This window comes from Acomys minous (assembly GCF_964271855.1).
Source record: "Acomys minous genome assembly, chromosome: 16".
NCBI classification, from domain to species: domain Eukaryota; kingdom Metazoa; phylum Chordata; class Mammalia; order Rodentia; family Muridae; genus Acomys; species Acomys minous.
In genome coordinates this window covers 64,967,818-64,988,658 of record NC_140498.1, presented here as the reverse complement: position 1 = coordinate 64,988,658, position 20,841 = coordinate 64,967,818, and the positions used below count along the sequence as shown (strand labels likewise).

The 20,841-nt window shown below is 53.4% G+C and overlaps 3 protein-coding genes across 6 annotated transcripts in view; 2 read left to right on the top strand and 1 right to left on the bottom strand.

Moving 5' to 3' along the window:
- The window catches only part of LMTK2 (lemur tyrosine kinase 2), a 92,282-nt gene extending 86,333 nt beyond the window's left edge, over positions 1–5,949 (top strand). For all 3 annotated transcript variants that reach the window (XM_084762506.1, XM_084762507.1, XM_084762505.1), the window contains exons 12-14: positions 132–264; positions 614–853; positions 2,522–5,949. In XM_084762506.1, coding sequence (XP_084618632.1) covers positions 132–264; positions 614–853; positions 2,522–2,550 — 402 coding nt within the window. In that variant the 3' untranslated portion in view covers positions 2,551–5,949. The remainder of the gene's footprint in view (positions 1–131; positions 265–613; positions 854–2,521) is intronic.
- Positions 5,950–7,874: 1,925 nt separating this feature from the next.
- BHLHA15 (basic helix-loop-helix family member a15) lies at positions 7,875–12,889 on the top strand. Of its 2 annotated transcripts, none has more exons than XM_084763585.1 (2): positions 7,875–8,576; positions 9,257–12,889. In XM_084763585.1, exon 2 carries the CDS (start codon positions 9,309–9,311, stop codon positions 9,894–9,896), a length of 588 nt encoding a protein of 195 aa, XP_084619711.1. In that variant the 5' UTR covers positions 7,875–8,576; positions 9,257–9,308; the 3' UTR covers positions 9,897–12,889. The 2 variants fall into 2 exon arrangements, with proteins under 2 accessions (XP_084619711.1, XP_084619712.1); XM_084763586.1 differs by having other exon boundaries at positions 8,032–8,090.
- The window catches only part of TECPR1 (tectonin beta-propeller repeat containing 1), a 30,608-nt gene continuing 22,656 nt past the window's right edge, over positions 12,890–20,841 (bottom strand). The window contains exons 17-25 of the mRNA XM_084763584.1: positions 19,826–19,922; positions 19,530–19,609; positions 18,407–18,463; positions 17,740–17,920; positions 17,132–17,267; positions 16,396–16,488; positions 14,900–15,006; positions 14,682–14,801; positions 12,890–14,576 (exon numbers count right to left, since the gene is read on the bottom strand). Coding sequence (XP_084619710.1) covers positions 14,475–14,576; positions 14,682–14,801; positions 14,900–15,006; positions 16,396–16,488; positions 17,132–17,267; positions 17,740–17,920; positions 18,407–18,463; positions 19,530–19,609; positions 19,826–19,922 — 973 coding nt within the window. The 3' untranslated portion in view covers positions 12,890–14,474. The remainder of the gene's footprint in view (positions 14,577–14,681; positions 14,802–14,899; positions 15,007–16,395; positions 16,489–17,131; positions 17,268–17,739; positions 17,921–18,406; positions 18,464–19,529; positions 19,610–19,825; positions 19,923–20,841) is intronic.

Below are 20,841 nucleotides of genomic sequence, written 5' to 3'. Positions count from 1 at the left end.
GCCTTCTTCTACACATAAAGGAAATAACTCTTTTTAGCACAGGTCACTAGATAAGCCTGTCCCCCTGGGGTGTGGTTGGACACGTGGGCTGCAAGAAGCAGGCTGACTGGAATATTTGTTTGCCTTTGCAGGAAACCCCCACCAAGGAGCTGGGGCATTGCGGAGAAGAAGCACATGGCCCTGGGCCCAGCAGCCCAGCAGCATCCTCAGGCTCACCCTACCTGGGCAGGGGCATGAATTCTGAAAGTTCCACGGACGAAGAAGGTATTTGTGCTGTGTTAGCCTTGCAAAGTCATTCTATGGTTTTTTGCTTGTTTGCTTGCTTGTCTTTGACATAGTCTCACTATGTAGACCAGGCTGGCTTGAAACTTAAGAGAGATCTCCGTGTCTGTGCTTCCCAGGTGCTAGGATTAAAGCTGTGCGCCGCCATGGCTAGCTAGTGGTAACGTGTTGGAAAGGAGCGTTGCTTGTTTTTAAATGACCCCTGAAGAATCAGGCGTGCCGCGTTTCTGCTCTGCCATCTGTTGGCGGATTGTGTCGGCATGCCCTGGGCTCCCTCTCCTTATCGTGAGGTGGTATGGAAAGAGATAACAGGGTGCTGTTCTTTCTGCAGGTGGAGGCTTTGAATGGGATGATGACTTCTCCCCAGACCCTTTCATGTCAAAAACAACAAGCCTTCTGGGTTCCAAACCTTCTCTTCAAACCTCCAAATACTTTTCTCCTCCCCCACCAGCCAGAGGTTCAGAGCAGAGCTGGCCACACGTGTCCCCCTGCTCCAGGTTCTCCATCTCTCCTGCTAACATTGCCAGCTTCTCTCTCACACACCTCACGGACTCGGACATTGAACAAGGAGGTGAGAGGAGCCCTGTGTGTGCTGGGGGTGGGGCCATGACAGAGGCATGATGGCTTTCAGCCAGGAGTGCTCCTCTACCCTAGAGCCAAAGGAATGATGAGCTGATGCTAGTGTAGTCTTTCCTGAATGGATTATAAATTTGTTTGAAGAGTCCCAGTTTGTGGTGGGGTTCCTCAGATATGCTAAGTATGACGTTCTATCAATGAGGCACGTTTCCTAACTGGTTTCTAGGCAGGTGCTCTACCACTGAGCCACACCCCAGCCCCTCACTGGGGGATTCTAGGCAGGTGCTCTACCACTGAGCCACACCCCAGCCCCTCACTGGGGGATTCTAGGCAGGGGCTCTACCACTGAGCCACACCCCAGCCCCTCACTGGGGGATTCTAGGCAGGTGCTCTACCACTGAGCCACACCCCAGCCCCTCACTGGGGGATTCTAGGCAGGTGCTCTACCACTGAGCAATACCCCAGCCCCTCACTGGGGGATTCTAGGCAGGGGCTCTACCACTGAGCCACACCCCATCCCCTCACTGGGGGATTCTAGGCAGGGGCTCTACCACTGAGCCACACCCCATCCCCTCACTGGGGGATTCTAGGCAGGGGCTCTACCACTGAGCCACACCCCAGCCCCTCACTGGGGGATTTTAGGCAGGAGCTCTACCACAGAGCCACACCCCAGCTCCTCATTGCTTTACCTCTAAGCTTCAACCCCAGGTCTCTTCTTAACATTTTGTTTGTTTTGTTTTTGAGACAAAGTCTCACCTGGTTGCCCCATCTGTCTTTGAACTCACTCTTGTAGTCTAGCTTGGCCTCAGACTTGGAATCCTTCGGCCTCAAATTTTCAAGTAGCTGAATAACAGGCCCGGTGCATCTCTCACAAGCTCAGCAGTGCATATGCAGCCCCACTCTCCACTTTAGGTCACTCCCAGTACTCACGTGTGTCTAGCCAGGCTGCACTGGCCATGGACATCTTGGAGGCCCTGAGAGGGCTCTGCCATGTCTTTTTCTTTCCCCTTTGCTGCCAGACCCGCTTCCTCAGGTTATGCTTCTGTCCCACAGGAGCACCCTGCACAGGCTCCAGGCACACTTGGCCTGGGGTTTGGACTTGAGCCCAGGCTCTCTGACTCTTCCCCAGCAGTGTTGATTTTGCCATTAAGTCTGGGTCTCCGTGTGATACTGCAGGGCAGCTGGGAACTCACAGCAGGGGCCAATTTGGAGGAGCAATACCTGAACATATGGGCCCTTTTCCCTATACCAAGATCAGGAGATAAAGGTTAATAGGTACATTTTTTATTTGAAGTTTACAGATCAAATAATAATGTAGGCTATGAAAGCGCTTTTATTTGTTTACTTAGTTTTCACCTGTGCCGATGAGATAATACCTGTACCTAAGGATCTCTACTGGGCAGGTGTGCCCGGCAGGCTGGTGTACTTCAGTGCCCCTGAGTGTGGCCATGGAGCCACTGTGGGAGCCAAGCAGCTGTGTGTGCAGAGCCCTTCAGGCTGTGGGCAGCAGGGACAGAGGGCGGCACAGGAGGGTGTGAAGCAGCCAGGCACCAGCTGCAGCTCCTATGTTCTGGTCTGTTCTCCATCATACTCTTCTTAGTATCTGAGTAGTCAGTTCTTAAAACTGATCCGCTTTGTCATGTTGCTTCTGTCTGGGAAATAGGCAGCAGTGAAGACGGAGAAAAGGATTAAGTGGCTGTGGACACACTCTCCCAGCCCAAGCAGCGTTCCTGCATGTTCGCCTGAGCAACGGCACCGACTCCATGGTGACTGGCACCAGACACTGAAAGGCTCAGGAGTGATGTGGAGCCGGGCCACCACGCCAGGAAGCCAGCTCCCTCTGCAACACTGGCCTGCTCTGCTCATGCACTAGAAGTGCTCTTGTGCTGGGCATCCTGTTGAGGTGGCCACACTGCTCTGGCACATGAAGTGTTGGAGGACCTGAGCACCTCAGGTCATGGGTCTGTTTTCTGTGTGGGTGTCTTCCCCACCACATCCGTGCCTCCAGTCTAGGCATGGGTGCCACAGAGGGGTGCACCAAGGGAATGGTCACAAGTGAGCCATATTGTTTTTAAGGAAATCACTAATTGCTCTCTGACTGCACTGTAGGTGAGTGTTCTGAGCTCCCAATATTGTACAGCATCGTAAATTATCCAAGGAAAACATGGCAGGTCAAGCTGGTGCTGTCCACTGGTTTGATTTTTTTCCCCCCGTCTTCTTGTGTGTTTGCTCTGCATGGTACTGTAAAGCTTTGGTATTTTGAGTGTTCTTCTGTCTTCAGACTATGGGAACTGTACACAGGTACCCTTTCCCAGGCCATGCTGATTCTTGGTGTTAGTATTTTATGTTCTTAGGTATAATTTTGATGAGTCCAAAACTGCTGCTCTGTTTGATTGATCGCATCGAGCATGTTTCTGTATAAGGCGGCTCTCTGAGCAGCCTTCCCTGCCTCTCGTGCTTTTAAATCATTTTGGTAGAAATCCAGTGAGAGATGCACCCAGAACTCAGTGCTGCTTCTCAGTGCCCAGCTGGTGTGGCAGGTGAGACCATGCGCCACTTCCTCTGCACAGAAGCCAGCCTGCAGGAGCTCCTGTGTCTTTCAGGCAGGTGGGACCTCTGAGACCCTGAGTCCCCACAGAGAAGCATGAGTGAAAAAAGCAGTTTGTCCACTTTGGGTCCCCCAGCAACCCTCACGGCCTGCTGGCTGGCCTGGGGCCCTGCACCTGCCTCCCTTCTCTCCTCTTGTTCTGAAAGGGATCTGGAGTGTTCGGCATAGCCTCAGTGCATCACCGAAGGAATGTGGTGTCCTCGACACAAAGCTGGCCTTGCTCTGCTGCCCAGGAGTCCTGCTTTGACAAAGAAGTGTTTGGTGGCCAGTGCAGCATGGCAGTGCCATGTTGAGCAGGGAACCACACCTGCTGGGTGGGCCTTCTTACATGGGCTCCTTACCCCAAATACCTCCTGGTGCTGACCCCACAATCCAGACTCCAGTGTGACGTTGGGGTGAGTTTCCAGGCTCTGGCCAGGACATCGTGATGTCAATCAGAGGGACTTGGACTTGCCTACAGAGTGCAAGAGTGGGTGTCAGCTTGAGTTTACGTAGCAAATTATGACCTTTATTATCAACTTGGATTCAATCCATGAATTTTTATACTAAGCAATAACTTTACGATCAACAGAAGAAATTTGAGAACGGAGTCTCCTTTCCTGTACGTGGTGCAGACCTAGCATGCCTGGGCTCCGGAGAAGCACTGGACCTTGGCTTGTGACATGCATATTACAAACAGGGCATTTGAAGGTAATTTTGCCAAAACTGTCATAACTGAATTTTTGCTGTGTGAACTTTCTGATTTTTCTTTAAAGCCTCTATCTGCCCGTCTTAGTTGAGAAAAAGAGGAGAAGCAATTATATTAAGATATTTTCAAATTGTAGGTTTGAGTTCCGATTCACTGATGACAGTGATGTGGGTCCGTGGACTCTATCTAGCCTTCTTATCCAGCCTGGGGTAGATTGAGTGACATCTGAGGGCTGGCCGGCTTCCACCATGTTGAGGGGATTTTAACAATGCAGTTCCCATTTATATGTACATCTATACCGCTCTCGGGGTCAGTTGCCAAAACAAAAGCATTTTATCTATTGAGTTGGTGGGGTGGGGTGGTTCTCTCTGTGGTGTCTCATGGAAGGGACAGAAGGCTTACTGTAACACTCGTCAACACGTCCCCAGATCTCAAGCAATATACAGAAATCTCAGTCTTGAAATGTGAACATGCCCTTTGCCATGTGATGTGGGTTTGGTTTTGTCTTTGGCTTTTTTAAGACAGGGTTTCTCTGAGTAGTCCTGGCAGTCCTGGAACTTGATGTATATAGTTCAGGCTGGCCTTAAACTCAGTGACCTGCCTGCCTCTGTCTCCTGTGTGCTGCCACCACACCTGCCTGGGTTTTTTGTTTTGTTTTGTTTTGTTTTTGTTTTTGTTTTTTATGATGATTTGGTTGCCCTTGGTGGGCTTTCCAAACTTGTTCATTTAAATAAGCACTGAAATCAGTCTGTGGTGTCTGTAGCTGGGATGGGGTGGCTCAGTGATTTTTTTTTTCCCCCCACCCTCCTCTGAGTGCCCGTTCTCTCCAGACTGAAGACTTGGCTTTTAACTCCCTTAATAAAAGTAACGACCTCCTCCATGTCCTCCTTTCATAGCTTCCACTTACTATAAGATGACCCAAGTAGTTCTTCCCACTCCCAGCGAGGCTCAGACCATCTGGGCTAGAAGCCGTTCACCAGAAGGCTGGACTTGCAAACAGCCTCCCTTCTGTTTGCAAATGTACAGGCCTGACTGTTTTCAGAGAGATTGGTTTATCTAAGGAAGTCTGTCTCCCTGCTGTAAAATGCCTTTTAAATACCCCCTCCCTTTTCATGTTTCCCATGGGATATTTGTAGGATTAGTGACCCGTTGCATGTCTGTCCCCAGGGCTGGGGAAGAAGACAGGCAGCTCCTCAACCTCCCGCCCCTCAGCCATCACCTGAAAACTCAGGTGCAGCCACGTGTCACACTCCGTGTGCCTCGCTTCAGAGCACCCACCTTAAGAGAAGTCACCTTCCAGTAAGAATGGGCAGGCAAGGCTACTTCACACAGACATCTCAATATTCCTTAAGTAGCGAGCAGGGTGGCACGAGGCTTGGCTGTTGAGAAACGCCATTGAATTTATAAGTAAGGTCGTAAGGTGCGCTGGCAGTATTGCATCACCCACAGCCATCCCAGTGGTTGAATACATGGTGTTTGGTGACTGAAGCCTGCACAGGCAAAGCTGGATCTTGATGACCAGACTTGTGCATGTACCCACTGTTTCATCCTGCCCACAGCCAGGGACCCGGGTGGGGCAGTCACACCCACCAGGCCTGCCACCTACTGGGTTGTACTTAACACAATCAGAAAGGGTTCACGGCAATATAACAGTTAATGAACTTGGAGTTTAAATTGTGTACATTTTTAAATTGTAAGATTTTTACTGTATATTGAAGCTTAGTGTGATTCAATAAATTGCTTGTAATTTAAAAATATTTAATATTCAAAATAAATACAGTTATATATTTATAAACTCGGTTGCTAAGTTTATTCCTCTTTTCCATGTGTGGGGTTGGCTTGGTGCTATGGGTCTCAGAGCTCCGCACAGGCCTCAGGACGTGAGGATGGTTCTCAGCAGACTAGAGTCTGGTGTGTGTGTGCCTGTGTTTTCTGTGATCTAAGCCTTCCTGCTTAATGAGTTCAGTAGTGATTTGGCATATAAGGCCTTGGCCCAGCCCTCAAGTGCTACTCCAGAGGCTCACGCTAGCCCTTCAGGCTGGGGAAACGACTGATTTGCTGAGAAAAGCCCATGTTCATTTCTAAAACCCATCATGTTTAAAGATGAAAAGGCCAGGTAGGAAAGAGCCTGCATGCTTGTCATCCAGTTCTGGGGAGGCAGAGGCAGCAAGCAGGCCCTGAGGCTCACTGGCCAGCCTAGTATACTACAGTTCCGGGCCAGTGAGAGAAACTGTCCTAAAAACAAAACAAACCAAAAATGGTGGAACACTGGTTGTTGTTGAGCTCTGAACGTCACACTCTGTGCGTGTGCTCATGCACCGGCATCACACACCCCGACACAACAGCCTTTCCCTGGTCTTGCATGGTGTGTGCCTTTAACCCCAGCACGTGAGATGGGAAGGCAGCCTGGCCTGTGGTATGAATGAGCTCCTATCTCAAAAACAGTAGCTGTTCTGGGCAGTATTGAGGTGTCTCCATGGCCTCCCACCCCTCTCTCCTCTTCCATCAAAGTCTTCAGTGGCACAAGGCACGTGGCAGCTTTCCTACCAGAGCCGCAGGCCGGCTGTGTAGCAGTGAGACCAAGCCTGCCAAACATGAGAGCCCACCCAGAGGTTCCTGGGTGCATTTGACAGAAGCTATTAGCCCATGGAGGAAAAAACTACTATTAGCTGAGCCACACCAAGAGGCTGAGGCAGGAGGGTTGCCGTAAGTCTGAGGACAGCCTTGCCTATGAAGTCTCTGTCTCTAAAAGAACAAAATAGCCAGGGGTGTAGTTCAGCATGCATGAAGCACTGGGTTTGGTCCCCTTCGCCACACTGCCACCACGCACACTGTAACCACAGCACTCACTGGATTAAAGAAGAGATGCTTTAGCCGGCTGTGGTGGCACACGCCTCGAATCCCAGCACTTGGAGGCAGGCAGGCGGATCTCTGAGTTCTAGGCCAGCTTGGCCTATAAACAAAATGCAGCACAGCCAAGGCTACACAGAGAAACCTCGTCTTGAAAAACCAAAGGAAAAAGAAAAAAGAAAAGAATATATATATTTCAGCACATTTTTGTCAACAGTTGAGTCCAAAACATAGATGCTGAGCTGAGAGTGTCACCCCCGGTTGTAATTCTGTCACTTGGGCTGCAGGGGCTGGAGGGTGGGGCGCTCAAGGGTCGCCTATGCTAAACTCAGCAAGATAGTTCAGCCGGTAAAGTCACTTGCCGCCAAGCTTAATGATCTGAGTTTAATACGGGACTCACGTGGTGGAAGTAGAGAATAGTTATCCTCTGACCTATGAGCGTACACGCGTGCCTGCACACACACACACCAAAAATAAGTAAACAAAAAAGGAGCTAAATAAATAAGTGGCTATCACAGAAAACAGGTTTTCTGTGAGCACCATGACGACAGTCATGTGGTGGTCAGAGGCCAACGTGGGGCAGTTGATCTTCCGCCGTGCGGGTCCCAGACTCAAGTTGTCAGACTTGGTGTCCGGTGCCTCTACCACAGCCATCCTCACTGCCTCATAACCTTTTCTTTTTTTTTTTCTTTCTTTCTTTCTTTCTTTCTTTCTTTCTTTCTTTCTTTCTTTCTTTCTTTTTTTTTTTCGTTTTCGAGACAGGGTTTCTCTGTGTAGCCCTGGCTGTCCTGGACTCACTTTGTAGACCAGGCTGGCCTCGAACTCATAGCGATCCGCCTGCCTCTGCCCCCCGAGTGCTGAGATTAAAGGTGTGCGCCATCATGCCAGGCTCTCATAACCTTTTCTATCCTAATTCCCTTTTTAATCTGGGGAAACCGAGGTAGGAGGTATCAATTACAGCAGGCAGGCAGCCACGTGGTTGGTTTTTTGTTTGTTTTGCCAATTTCCTCGCTCTTGGAGACTGACCTCTGCCACTAGGAGCTCTGGTGACCTGGGTGGCATACCTGATGTGCCCACCTCACTTCAGTAAGGGGAAACAAAGAAGGGAGGAGCCATGTCCTCGAGCCCTTAGGACCTGCAGAGTCCGCTGGAAAAACTGGGGTGCTCTGGGGGGCTAGGAGGAGAGGTCTTGCCAGCATTGTTCAGGGATTTTGTGGCTGCGGTTCCTGTAAGATTATGCAGGGTGGCTTATCCTAGACTCTGTTCAGAGCCTTAACCCCAAGGCCAAGTGTCCTGGCCAGGTGCCATTCGGAGTTTCTCTACCCGCCTCCCCCCACCCCCTCCCTCCAGAAGTCCCCAGAGAGGCCACAGCCTCTCAGACCCAGTGGGAGAGGAGAAGGGGAGGCGTGTCTGCACCGGTCCTCAGAGCGGGGGGCGTGGCTGCAGGTGCCGCCCTAGCCCCGCCCGGCGAGCTTATTTACATGCTTCCCGCAGCCCCGCCTGTGGTGGCTAAAGCGACGTGTCCTTGTCCCCCCGTGGGCAGCCTGTGCGCGTGCGGCTTCGGATCCCCAGGTAAACCAAGGGGGTTTGGAAAAAAACTGGATGGGACTGCTGGGAGGGGACCCAGAGTCAGGACCAGAAAGAAGGCTGGCCTCTATGGGAGAAAATAGTGGTGGCTCCCACTCAGACTGGCTGGTGCCATCCACGTGGTGGAACTGGGGGCTGCTGCAGGGCCCTGGCAACTGTCAGCATGACCTGTGAGCTGTCCTGTGCGCACTCACTGCGGATCTGCTTCTGATAATGTCTGGACCCGTGTCATGTCCAGGAGAGCTGTAAGGGTGATGTCTAAGGGAACAAATGATCGTGGGGGAGGGGGGACGACCCATAAGCCAGGCTTAGGACCCGTTCTTGGGTGGTTTAAACAAATTAGGCTCAGGTGGTGCTTGCAACGGCAAGGGGCATGGGATCGGGAAAAAGAGTTCCCAGATCAGTGGGGACGGGTGTGTGTATGTGAGGAGAGGGGAGTGTCACGGACAGTAGGTGAGAGAAAAGTAGGTCGGTGTGAGTTCCTCCAGGGCTTTGGGAGCACAGGTGAGTCAGCTCAGGGCTCAGCGTGAATGTGAAGTACGCAGGTGTCCACTGTCTACCAGTGGGCAGCGTTGCGCTGGAAAGAAGCAACGGGGCAGCCATGCTGCACGCCCAGCGGCGGGCCGCGCAGAATGACTGCAGTGGGGCTGTGTTCTGAATTTCAGTGTGACGGGACTGTCCCAGCCTCTACCTCCTGGGAAAAACAAGCCTGGAGCTATGAAGACCAAGAACCGGCCCCCTCGACGCCGGACATCTATGCAGGACCCAGAAGCCACCTCAGGAGAGCAGACCCCTGACAGACCCCAGCCAGCCTCAGGGGGCGCAGAGCTGACCAAGGGTCTCCGGAGTAGGACAGCCCGTGCAAGTGGGGCTCGGGCAGAGGCCAGCCGCCGGCGACAGGGGTCCGGTGGGCGCAGGGAGAACAGCGTTCAGCGGCGACTGGAGAGCAACGAGCGGGAAAGACAGCGCATGCACAAACTCAACAATGCCTTCCAGGCGCTGCGGGAGGTCATCCCTCATGTGCGGGCGGACAAGAAGCTCTCCAAGATCGAGACCCTCACACTGGCCAAGAACTATATCAAGTCGCTGACTGCCACTATCCTCACTATGTCCAGCAGCCGCCTCCCAGGGTTGGAGGGGCCAGGCCCTGCACCAGGCCCTAAACTCTACCAGCATTACCATCACCAGCAGCAGCAACAGCAGCAGCAGGTGGTTGGGGTCACGCTTGGGGTCACCGAAGACCAGCCCCAAGGCCACCTACAACGATACTCTACCCAGATTCACAGCTTCAGAGAGGGGAGCTAGCACCTGCCCTGGGCTCCAGGGTGGGGTTGGCAGTGCTGCTTACCTCAGCTCTGGTCCCTCCAATGCCACAGGCCCCAGACTGGCGATGGCGTTCGTTATGGAGGTTGTTTCAGGGATTTTGTTGTTGATGGAGGGCTCTCTTGCGGCCCACGCTGGCCTCGGACTTCCGATCCTCCTGTCTCTACTTTCTCTAGGGCTGGGATAACCAGCACACATCACCACATGGTGCCATGCTGGGGACTGAATGGAAGGCTCTGCATGCTAAGCAAGCACTCTACCAACTGAGCTACAACCCCCAGGCCAAGGTTGACTCTGGTGACTCCATTTTCCTTAAGGTCAGACACCAACATGTGGCAGTTTTTCCTAGCCACCCAGGGGGACATGTTGAGGCCCACATCATCTGGGGAAAACCTGCCCCAACAAAATGGAAAAGTTTTTGTCTTCCTCACAATTAATTCTTTTTATGTGTGACGGCCAAGGGGTGATTCTGGGGAAAACTTTACTTACGTATGTCTTTGCTACCGCTGAGCCCGAGGCGCACCCCATATTGTGGGGGCTACATGAGAGCTGGGCCCCTAATGTCACTCGAGGCCCATCAGGGAATATGGCAAAAGCCAAGATGGCAGCTTGTTTTATAGGTGTCATCTTAGCAGCCCAGATGCCCTGGGCCCAACTCAACAGCTGGAGTTAGAAAGGCCTAGCCAGGCCCAAACTCATGGGACAGATTTTCCCAAATGGAGACTTCTGGAGAAGCTGCAGTGTGGCTGTGGCTGTGGCTGTGGCTGTGGCTGTGGCTGTGGCTGTGGCTGTGACTGACCACAGTGGGGCCTGGGATCTGAGGTCCTATGTGAGACCATGCAAGGTCATTGTGGAGAGGACCTTTGAGCATTTCTGTACAAGCATAGACTTCTCCTGGGTCTCTTACAAACTTCCCACACCCGCACCCCACCCCTTCCATTTCAGGGGTGTTCCCACCATGCTTCCTGTCTCATTCTTCTTGTCTTGGCCCCTGATGTGTGGTTGCCATGTGCTTTTTTCACAGGCTGATGGGACTTGGCTCTTCTTACCTTTGGTGTTTTCTCTGAGGTGGAAGCCGGAGTGACAGGCATGTCCCACCCCCAACCTGATCATTAATAATAACGAGGACTGAGTGGTTGGCAACCTAGCTGCCTCAAGCCCAGCTTCCGTCTTTGGGGCGTTCCTGCCCCACTGGCTCTGCCAGGCTTCAGTACTTTGCTGTCGATGGCTTTTGGCTTCCCTCTTCCTCCCTTGTCTCTCTGCCCAGAACTGTCCTGGAGTTCCTTGGGGCCCATGCCTCCCTCCCCCTTCCCCCCTTACAGAGTAATAGAAGTCTCACTATGTAGCTCAGGCTGGCCCTAAACTATGCAGCCCAGGGTGGTTTTGAACCCCCGCCCCACCAAGTGCTGTGAACATAGGTTCAGGGGGAGAGCCCTGATACCCTCAAGAAATAGATGACAGCTACCTTGAGCCTGGGGATATTGGACTCCCCATTCCAGTGAGACTTGATTCCAATAGCTTTCCAGGCCTGGAGAGCTGGTCTGGTCCCTTCACAGATCAGGAAGGTCAGATCGAGCCTGAAGGCCTTTGTGTCTGTGATTCAGGGATGGCTACAGGGAAAGGTCACTAGTTAGGGAATTTGCCAGCGTGAGCAGAGGCCAGTTGGAAAAGCCACAGCTCAGATAGCTACCTTGCTATGGAGGACCTCCCCGGTAGAACACAAAAGGCCTCTGCGGGCAGACAGTATTACAGACCCAATGGCTGATTTCCACATGAGCCGAGGCCAGAGCTGGGCTCGTTCTACCCAACCTTGCCTGGAAGCGCAGGGAGAAATGGAAGATGTCCAGCCAGACTTCTGCCCTGGCTACAGTCTCTCTGGCTGCAGCCCAGGGCTGCCCAAGGTAACTGCCTGGCAGGACCACAGCCTCGTGGCTCTTTGTGCCCCCACAAGCTGGCACATGGCACCACCACCCCCTGCTTCCCAGAGGATGACATGGGCCTACCTGTCCAGTCCTTCACTGGTGACAGACAGGACCTACATATCCTTTGGCCACATCACAAAGGATCTTCAGGGACAGTCCCATTAGGGAGGTAGGGGACAAATCTGTAACGCCAGCAGGGCCTGTCTCCCTGTCCCAAGCTCAGGCTGGGTTTTGTTTTGTTTTTGTTTTTGTTTCTTTTTTGAGGCAGGTCTCATGTAGCCTAGGTTGATCTTCAACTTGCTATGGTGTGAAGGATGATGGGAATTTTGCCTGTCTTCTTGTGCTGGGTTTGACTAGAGCCGTGTACTCCCACACCTAGTTTAGGCAATGCTGGGGACTGAACCTGGGGCTTGGAGCATCTTCGGCAAGCGCTCTACCAACTGCTCTACAGCCCTATCCTGGTCTCCTCTATCCTGCTGGGTAATGGAGCTGAGTCGAGCCCCTGGGCAAGAAGGATGGAGCTGCCTCATTCCCAACCTGGTCACCTGGACTGTGGAGCCACCAGGTCTAATCTTCGTCCCATCCTGCAGACAGAGAAACCCAAAATGTGACCTGTCTAGAAAAAGCCACACCAAACAGCATGGCCTGTGCCTTGCCTGTCAACTTCAGTGAGAAATATTCCTTAGGTGACCCGGACTGGCTATTTTTTCCCTAATAGTTTCCTCAAAACGCTAAGGAAATTGCCAGCTTTATCTTAAAATGGTAAGACTTCATTCATAGCCACCATGCTTTGGTCCTAGGCAGAGATGCCTGGAGACGTGTGCCCTTTTTTTTTTTTTTTTTTTTTTTTCCTTTTGGTTTTTTGAGACAGGGTTTCTCTGTGTATCCTTGGCCGTCCTGGACTCGCTTTGTAGACCAGGCTGGCCTCGAACTCACAGTGATCCGCCTGCCTCTGCCTCCCAAGTGCTGGGACTAAAGGCGTGCGCCACCACCACCTGGCTGAGAACTGTGCCTTTTAATTCAAATGCCTAATAAAAAATACATCAGTCACACTCTTGGTATAAAGTTTTATTAAATAGAACATTCAAGGAGCCTAGACAGTCCGGTGCTGCTGAGGGGGGGAACAGTTGGTGCTCGGCAGCTAGAAGATACGTCACCCTGGTGACGCAGTGTTGACACCCTCATGGTGCTCTACTGAAAACCATCAGTAGAACACATGGGTCACAGTTGCTGGGGCACAAACCCAGATGCCCACTTGGAATCCTGACACTGACGTGAAGGCGACCCCTGGACACGTCTCCACACATGGGTGTGTCTGGTCCTACCTCTGGAAATGCTGAGGACACGGGGCTTCTCAGACGTCTTTGGGATGGGGCCTCAGAATAGTTTCCTCTTGGCTTCTGGGGATACCTCTCATGCAGGCCACTGCATCACTCACACAAGGATGATTCCAGGGCAAATACCAGTTAGGGGTGAGTCTATCCTGTCTCGAAATGAGCGGATGGGCTCGGCTCTGGCAGTCCTGGGCAGTGTCTGAAACACGGGCATCACCCACTGGGCACACTTTTGCCAGGGGCCAGGAGTTGTCTTCTGCTTAGACCTGGGGCACAGGACAGCCTGGGGCTTTGCCCATAACCTCTCCACAGGGCACAGATTTCTTCATTCAAATCCAGGGTGCAAGCTGCCTCTGTATCTGCAAGAGGGGCTCAACTGGGGTCTGTGGTGGCAATTCTCTACATGGAAACTACTTTCCAGTACACCCTAGGAGGGGACCCCCAAGCTGCCAAGACAAGACCCTTACCCATCTCATTTTTTTTTCCCCTAAGACGGGTTTCTCTTTGTGTAGCGCTGGCTGTCTTGGAACTTGCTTGGTAGGGCAGCCTCGAACTCACAGAGATCCACTTGCCACCCCCCTCTCTCGGCAGGGTCTTATGTAGCCCAGGCTGGCCTCAAACATACTATGGAGCCCGCGGATGGCCTTGAACTCCTGATCTTGCCTTCACTTTCTGAGTATTGGCATTACAGACATGCACTGTCATGCCTGGTTTATTTATCTATGTATTTATTTATTTTTTTGTGACAGTCTTGCTATGTAGTCCTGGGTGGTCTTAAACTCAAAATCCTCCTGCCTCTGTCTCCTGAGTGCTGGGCCTACAGGCATCAGCCACCAAGCCTTGGCTCCTTTGCTTAACTTGTGGAGCAAAACCCCATTTGGGAAACCCGCTGGGGAATGACCACAGACTGAGGCCTGTAGACCTCAGCCCCACAGCTATTTCTCCTGGAGGTGATTTGTGATCTCCAGGGGAGGAAGGGTCTGCCTCTCTGGTCCCAGAATTCCTGAGTTCCTGGCCTGGAAAGGTGGGAGGTATAACAGGAAGGGACCAGGGCTGAGGGCTCCAGACAGTCATCATCTCTTCTGCTCCTCCCCTCAGCATCCCTCAGACTTGGAACGAGTGTGGGAGTGCCCTGACAGTTTCACATCTCCGAGCATTTTGCCAGTGTTTCAGAAATGGCTGACTTTGGCCTGACTCCCTGTGTACGTGGGGGCCTGGGTGATGCTCTGCCATACTGCACAAAAAAGGCTTCACTTCTGGTCCTTCGGGCTCAAACCATCCTTGCCTGCGGGTGAGGAGGGGCCTCAGCAGCAAACGGGACCTGGGCCATGGGCCTCCTGTTCCCTGGACCCATTCCTAGGTCCCATGGTGGCATTGGCCCGGACAGAGATGTGGTCCCAGCCTCCCTACAATCAGAAAACAAAGTCACTTAGTACCCGAGTATTCTCCCACCACCCTCCATGCTCAGTCTGGTGCACAGTAAAACAGACCCAGAATGCCACTGTACTCACTCCAATGCCATAGTCCCAGCCCTGGCCCTTGGGCTCCCGTGGCTGGACGCCTACGCGACGACACACCGTCCCCCGGCTCAGGCCATGGCTCCCCTGGACTTTGTTGGCAATAACCCAGACCTGCAAGAGAGCTTTGTTGGAGCTCCTGGCCCAGCTGCAGAGGGGCAGCAGAGGGGACCCCTCTTCCCCACTACCAGGCAACCTGTTCTCCCCCTCACCTGGTCCAGCGGCCCCACAGACACTTTGCGCACATTGTTGGACACGTGTTCCCAGCTGGAGCCCTGTGGGTAACTGGGGGTGATTCCTGCTCGGTACCACAGGTTCCCTGGGCAGAGAGGCAACCAAGGTCATCGGCAAGGTCCTTTTGGCTCATCTTGGCATGCTGTGGGGTCAATCCCCAGGTCCCCCCTCCAACCCTTCACACCCAAGGGCTCTTGACGATCCACAGGCAGGAGCCTGGGCCACAGCCAGCCCTCTCTTTCTCTCTGTTGTAGGCTTCATAATCATCTCATTGTGTTTCTTGGGGCTGACAGCCTTAGCCTTTCTGCTGAGGACAAAGAATGTCTTAAGCAAATAAAAAAGAGAACCGGATCTGGATGTAAAACCCTGGACTCTGAGACTGTTTTCTTGTTCGGTCTTAATGTTGCGCAGGCTGGCTTTGAACCCTTGATCCTGCTGCTTCCATCACCCAGGACTGAGATCACGGGTGTACACACCACACAGCCAGGGCATGAACTTGGGGCTATATGTGTGCGAGGCAGGGGCTCTACTAACTGAACTGGGGTCTCACTGTGTAGGCTCAGGACAGCCTCAAACTTGATCCTTTTGACTCAGCTTTTCCAGTACGGAATTAGAAGACACAGCCCACCATACCTGCCTTCAGGTTTGGAGACAGGGTCTCATGGGTTCCAGGCTGGCCTTGAACTCACTGTGCAACAAGGATGGCCTGAACTTCTGATCCTCCTGCCTCTGCCTCCCAAGTGTTAGGACTGCAGGCATGTGCTGCCACGGCTCCAAGTCCTGATTCTGCCTTTCCTACCCATCTCACCAATACCGTGAGGAAAATCTTAAGAGGAACAGGCCCTGTCTGAGGTGATGCAGGGGTCAGAGATGGCCAGTAGCCAGCCCTGTGCTGCCTATGGGGCTGGTGTGTCCCACACCCAGGTGGAAATCCTATGCGATTATTCTAGGACATCGTGATATGTTGTGACCCTTTACTACAGTTCCTCATGTTGTGGTGACCCCCCCACCTTAGACTTATTTTTGTTGTTACTTCATAACTGTAATTTATACTGTTATGAATCATAATGTAAGTAACTGTTTTCCAATGGTCTTTGGCAATCCTGGAGGGGCTGCGACCCACTGCTCTGGGCGCACCGGGGCTGGTGTCACAAACTGAGTACACTGGAAAGAGACCAAGGCTGGCTCTGGGCTGACGTCTCTGGTTTCATGTAGGGGTCCTAGGGGCCTTGCTGGTCTGTCTTGGTGCAGCGTCCTGTCTCCATGGTGACCATGATGCAGGAGGGTGACCTTAACAGCTAAATGTTCCTTGTCCCCAGGGAAACAACACAGATAGGTCTAGACATTTCCAAAGGATGTTTTGAGAGGGCGTGGCATCTCCCGGTTGACTTGTGGCCTGGTTGTGATCCAACTGAGGTATCCATGGGACCCTATCCTCCCTGCTGGCTGAGCGGACAACACTCAGGTAACTTGCCGTTCTCGTCCAAGGCATATACTGAAGTCTGACCCACGGACACTTGCGTCAGCTTCTGCTTGGGGGGGGATGGGATGTGGTACCAGCAGTCACCTGTGACGGGAGAACGAAGTCAGGAGGCCGTTGGGAGACTCCCCACACCCATGAGCCCAGGCCTAGGTCTGTCTAGTGCTCCAAAACCACACAGTAGGCCGAGTCCTTGCAGCCAGCCTTCAACCCCAGCTGAACAACTGTGTGGCTGGGGCTCAGTGTGTGAGCTAAGAGTCACGTAAGACCCCCCTCAAGCTCTGCCATCTACCCAGGGGCCCAGGTCTGCCCGGGGGTCCTTCGGGATCCATCCGGGGTTCTGATTTTAAGCCCACCTCAACCATGCGACATGAACGAAGGCACCCAGCCTGGCACATACATGGTTGGGAGGCAGACTCAAACGCTGACCCCCCTGCCCCGGCCCCCTGTAAAACCCAGCGGAGAACAGGCCAGCGTGCCTCGCTTCCTGAGGTAACTGGAGTGGCCCCTATAGATCAGGAGCCCTCACCAGGGTGCTGTCCCAGGCTGTCTCTGTGTGGATGAGATGTGGCCTCTGAGGGAGAAGCCCAGCCCCTGACGCCAAACCTGCTCCAAACTGAGTTAAGAGACCTGCCCGCTGTCTTAACAGGAAGCTTCCTTCCCATACTCCACCATAGTGGAGGGCTCTGGTGGGGGTGGGGGTGGGGGTGGGGCGGGAGGTGCCACTCACCAGCCGGCTGGGAGGGAGACACAGAGCCCCGGTAGAATGCAGAGCCATCCCTGGCCACAGCCCACACCTGGTAACAGGCGCCGATGGAGACAGAGGTGAAGGGCTGGTCGGTGCCCACATGCAGCCAGGAGGAGCCCTGGAGATGGACAGGCGAAGGAGACTGCTGAGGGGCCAATGGGAGCACTTGGCCTGCTCTCCCCTGATGCTTACACTCAAACCTGCCTGGGAGGCAAAGGGCGTCCAGGGCCCTGCTGGGTCTGATGTAGCCCTAACTTTAGTCTGACCTTGGCCTACTGCTGAGCCCCTGGACTCCGGCCTCTCAGAGGAAAGATAAGAACATGGGCACTTCATCAAGGGTGCTAAGGAGCGATCATGCCACCTGCTCCCACCCCCACCGCCCCATTACTCCCAGGCCTGGAGAGACTCTCCATGCCAACCTCATCCTTGGCACTACCCGCCTCACTTGGATTACACGTGATGTCCTCCCACCCCATTCCAAGCAGGTCTGGGGAAACCTGAGGCCAGGCACTTTTCACGGAAGAACCCTCATATCTAGAAAACTGCAAAAACAGGGACAGCCCCCGAAAGGCCAGAAGGCAGGTGCTCACTGCGGGGTTGAGTTCAGATACACCCAGGCGGCACAGGACATCGCCCTTGTCGCTGACAGCCCACAGTGCAACATTGTGTCCTCGGCCAGCATCGTCTGCACTCTCTGGGATGATGGACACATCGCTGAGGGCAATGGGGGTCACCTCCAGCCAGGGCCCGCTGGTCACCAGCTTGCATTTTCTGTTTGGGGGAAATGTGAGCCCGAGTCCAGGGATCTGGTGTGACAGCAAGCCCCAGGCAGGACATGACCCTCCCTGCTCATCACTACCTACTGTTGACAGAGCCCAGCCTAGCATGCAGAAGCTGAGCTGGATGGCTCTGACAGGGCTGGGGGGGGGGGAGGGGCAGGCCTCCCGTCTGTCCCAGGCCCTGTGCCCCCCTCCCCCCAGCTCACCCTCCAACCCAGGAGCAGAGCCCAGTCAGTGACATTTCTCTTATTTGTTCTGCAGAACAAACTTCAGAAAGCAGAGCGCAGGGAGCCCGCAGGCACTTCCTGGGTTGACATTTACTTTTACCCTGGTTTCTCATTTCCCTCCCTGCTTCTTTCCTGGGGACTTAACTCAGAGGCCAGCCGTTCTGGCTCGAGAGAAACCAGTGTCCCCTTCCTTCCCTGGACGTAGAGAAGGAATTGGGGTGACCCCACCACCCTGAAGCTCTGTCTCTCACCTGGCCCAGCACCTTCTCCTGACAAAATCCTTCATGGTTTTGTACCCATGGTAAGAGCTGCAAAGAGGAAGCAGTGGGTCAATTAAGATCATTTCATGGAACTTTCTAGAAAGTGACACTGCACATGTTCTTTTCCCAACTCTAAGTCACGTGAGCAGAGGAGTAGCTGTGGCCGGGTACAGTTCTCCTGGCTGCCCCAGTGTGGTCAGGGCTGAAATGTAACCCTGAGGCCTGGGCATGGCAGCTGCCACTCAGAGTGTCTGGCTCAGCAGCCCTGGGCCTGGCCCCTCTCCAGTCAGTACTGGCATGTGCTTGGGGGTTGGGAAACTTCATTCTAGTTGACAGCTGTCTGAGGGGCCTCACTGTCACCTGAGGGCATAGCCTGGTCTCTCACCCTGAGTCTGCTCAGAAGCCATCCAGCGAGGGGCCTGACCCAGCCTCACAGGCTCTCAATACATTATGACAGCTGCCAGTCCCGACTTTGTGGCATATGTGTGTGTACACGGAGGACAGAGGACAACCTTGGCTGCCATTCCTAGCAAGCCCCATGGATCCTCCCGTCTCCCTGGAGCTGGGAATACAGATGTAAGTGGGTTGTAGGGATCAGACCCAGGCCCCATGTTTGCAAGGCAAGCCCTTTGAAAGCTAAGCCCCCTTTTAAGCCTAACAACCCATCTATTTTACCTTTTATTCACTTGCCTCAGCATGCCTGACTTCCCAGGATGCCTCACTCCAACTATCTCCTATTGGCCCTTCAACAGTTAACACTTTCCCTCATGACACCCCTCCCATCGCCTGTCTTTCTGGGCTTGGCCTATAGCCCGCCCCCACCCCATCCCAGACACTCCAGTGGGTTGCAAGGTTCCTCTTGCCCTCCATGAGTCTCTTAGGCCAAGGTCACATTGTTGGGCCTTGTTGGCATCTTCAGACCTGGCACAGCAGGGGCAAAACTTTCTACCTCAACCATGGTATAGGCAGAGCTCCCGAGAGTCCCTCCCACCCCAACCCTGAAGCAGCTAAGGTAACAACACTGGGAGTGGGTTCTGCTACTCAGTCAGGCTGGGGTGGAGCACTACTGGCAGAGGGACCCAGCCCCAGAGGCTCAGGGCAGAGAGATGCTCACGCGGGGAAGTCGCTGGCGTACTGCCATCCTTCTTGATCGGTGCCTCCAGGGACACTGAAGTCCACATACCAGTCAGAGACCTGGGGAAGAGGGAGTCAGTGTGAATGGGAGAGCCACCCGCCCTCCCTCCCCTCCCCCTGCCCCTCCCCCCCAAAAATGTAAACCCACAGACCAGTAGAAACCTCGGGGATGGGAGGGCCAAAGCCTTCAGACCCTACACACAAGCATCCACGCAAGCATGCATGCATGCAGCCACGCGTGTGCGCACGCACACACACCAGGGAGACGGGACTCACCCAAGTCCACTGCAGGGACGGAGGCTTGGTGCCGGCCTTGGTGCATTCTTGCAGTCCTGTGGCATCACTCCACATGTACCGGTCAGTGGGCAGACCCCTGTAGCAGGACAACAGATAGATGTAAGGTGATGACAGAGGACTCAGAAGAAGCCACTCTGCTCTGACACTCTTGGTTAATAGGCTCCTACCTCATCCCTGCTGGGGACGTGGGGACATGGCAAGCAACCACCTCACTCACTCACCAGGAATGATGGACAAAACCAATTACCCTAGGGTACGGGGACCACCTGGACCATACCGACCAACCCATCTGTGGAGGCCATGGCTCGCTGTGTGGTCCAGGAGTCGGCTCTCTTTCCCTTAGGTTATGGCCGTAATAGTTGTTGCCCCAACCCCCAAGATGCTGCAGCCCCTCCTTCAGCAACCACAGAGGAGGCCTTAGTTGGAATGTTTTGTTGTCTAAGACAGGGTTTCCCTGTGTGGCCCTGGCCAATGATGCTTAATGTTGCTAACTTGTTCAGAAACGGAGGTACCTGAGAGATTAACAGAGCGTCCTTCTGAGTGTTTCCACGGTTTATGTAGCCATGAAGGCCCTAACTTACTCCACTGATGGATTCGAGATCTGACCAGATCAGGGCTGGAGAGATGGCTCAGTGGTCAGGAGCACTGTGCCGGCTTTGGTGTGACAACCACCAGGCTGAGTGATCTGGGTAGCCAATAAGATTTCTCAAGACGATTTTTTTTGTTTTGTTTTTGTTGTTTCATGAGAGACTGTCACTTGATAGTCTGAAGCATGCCAGGTGGTCCGAGTGGGCTTGAACTTACAAAGATCCTTCTGCCTCAGCTTCCTAGAAGCACAGGAGCCACACACTGTACCCGGCTCACAGGGTTTGGGGACAAGGGACTAACAGCTCTATGGCCTTTATTTATATTTAAGTTTTTAAAAATGTATTCCCAAAAATAAATAAGTAAATAATGTGTTCCCAAATGCCGGGTGTGGTGGCGCACAGCCTTAA

What these genes read in the sequence shown, in the direction of transcription:
- BHLHA15 (XM_084763585.1), top strand. Translation starts at nt 9,309, where the DNA reads ATGAAGACCAAGAACCGGCCCCCTCGACGCCGGACATCTATGCAGGAC.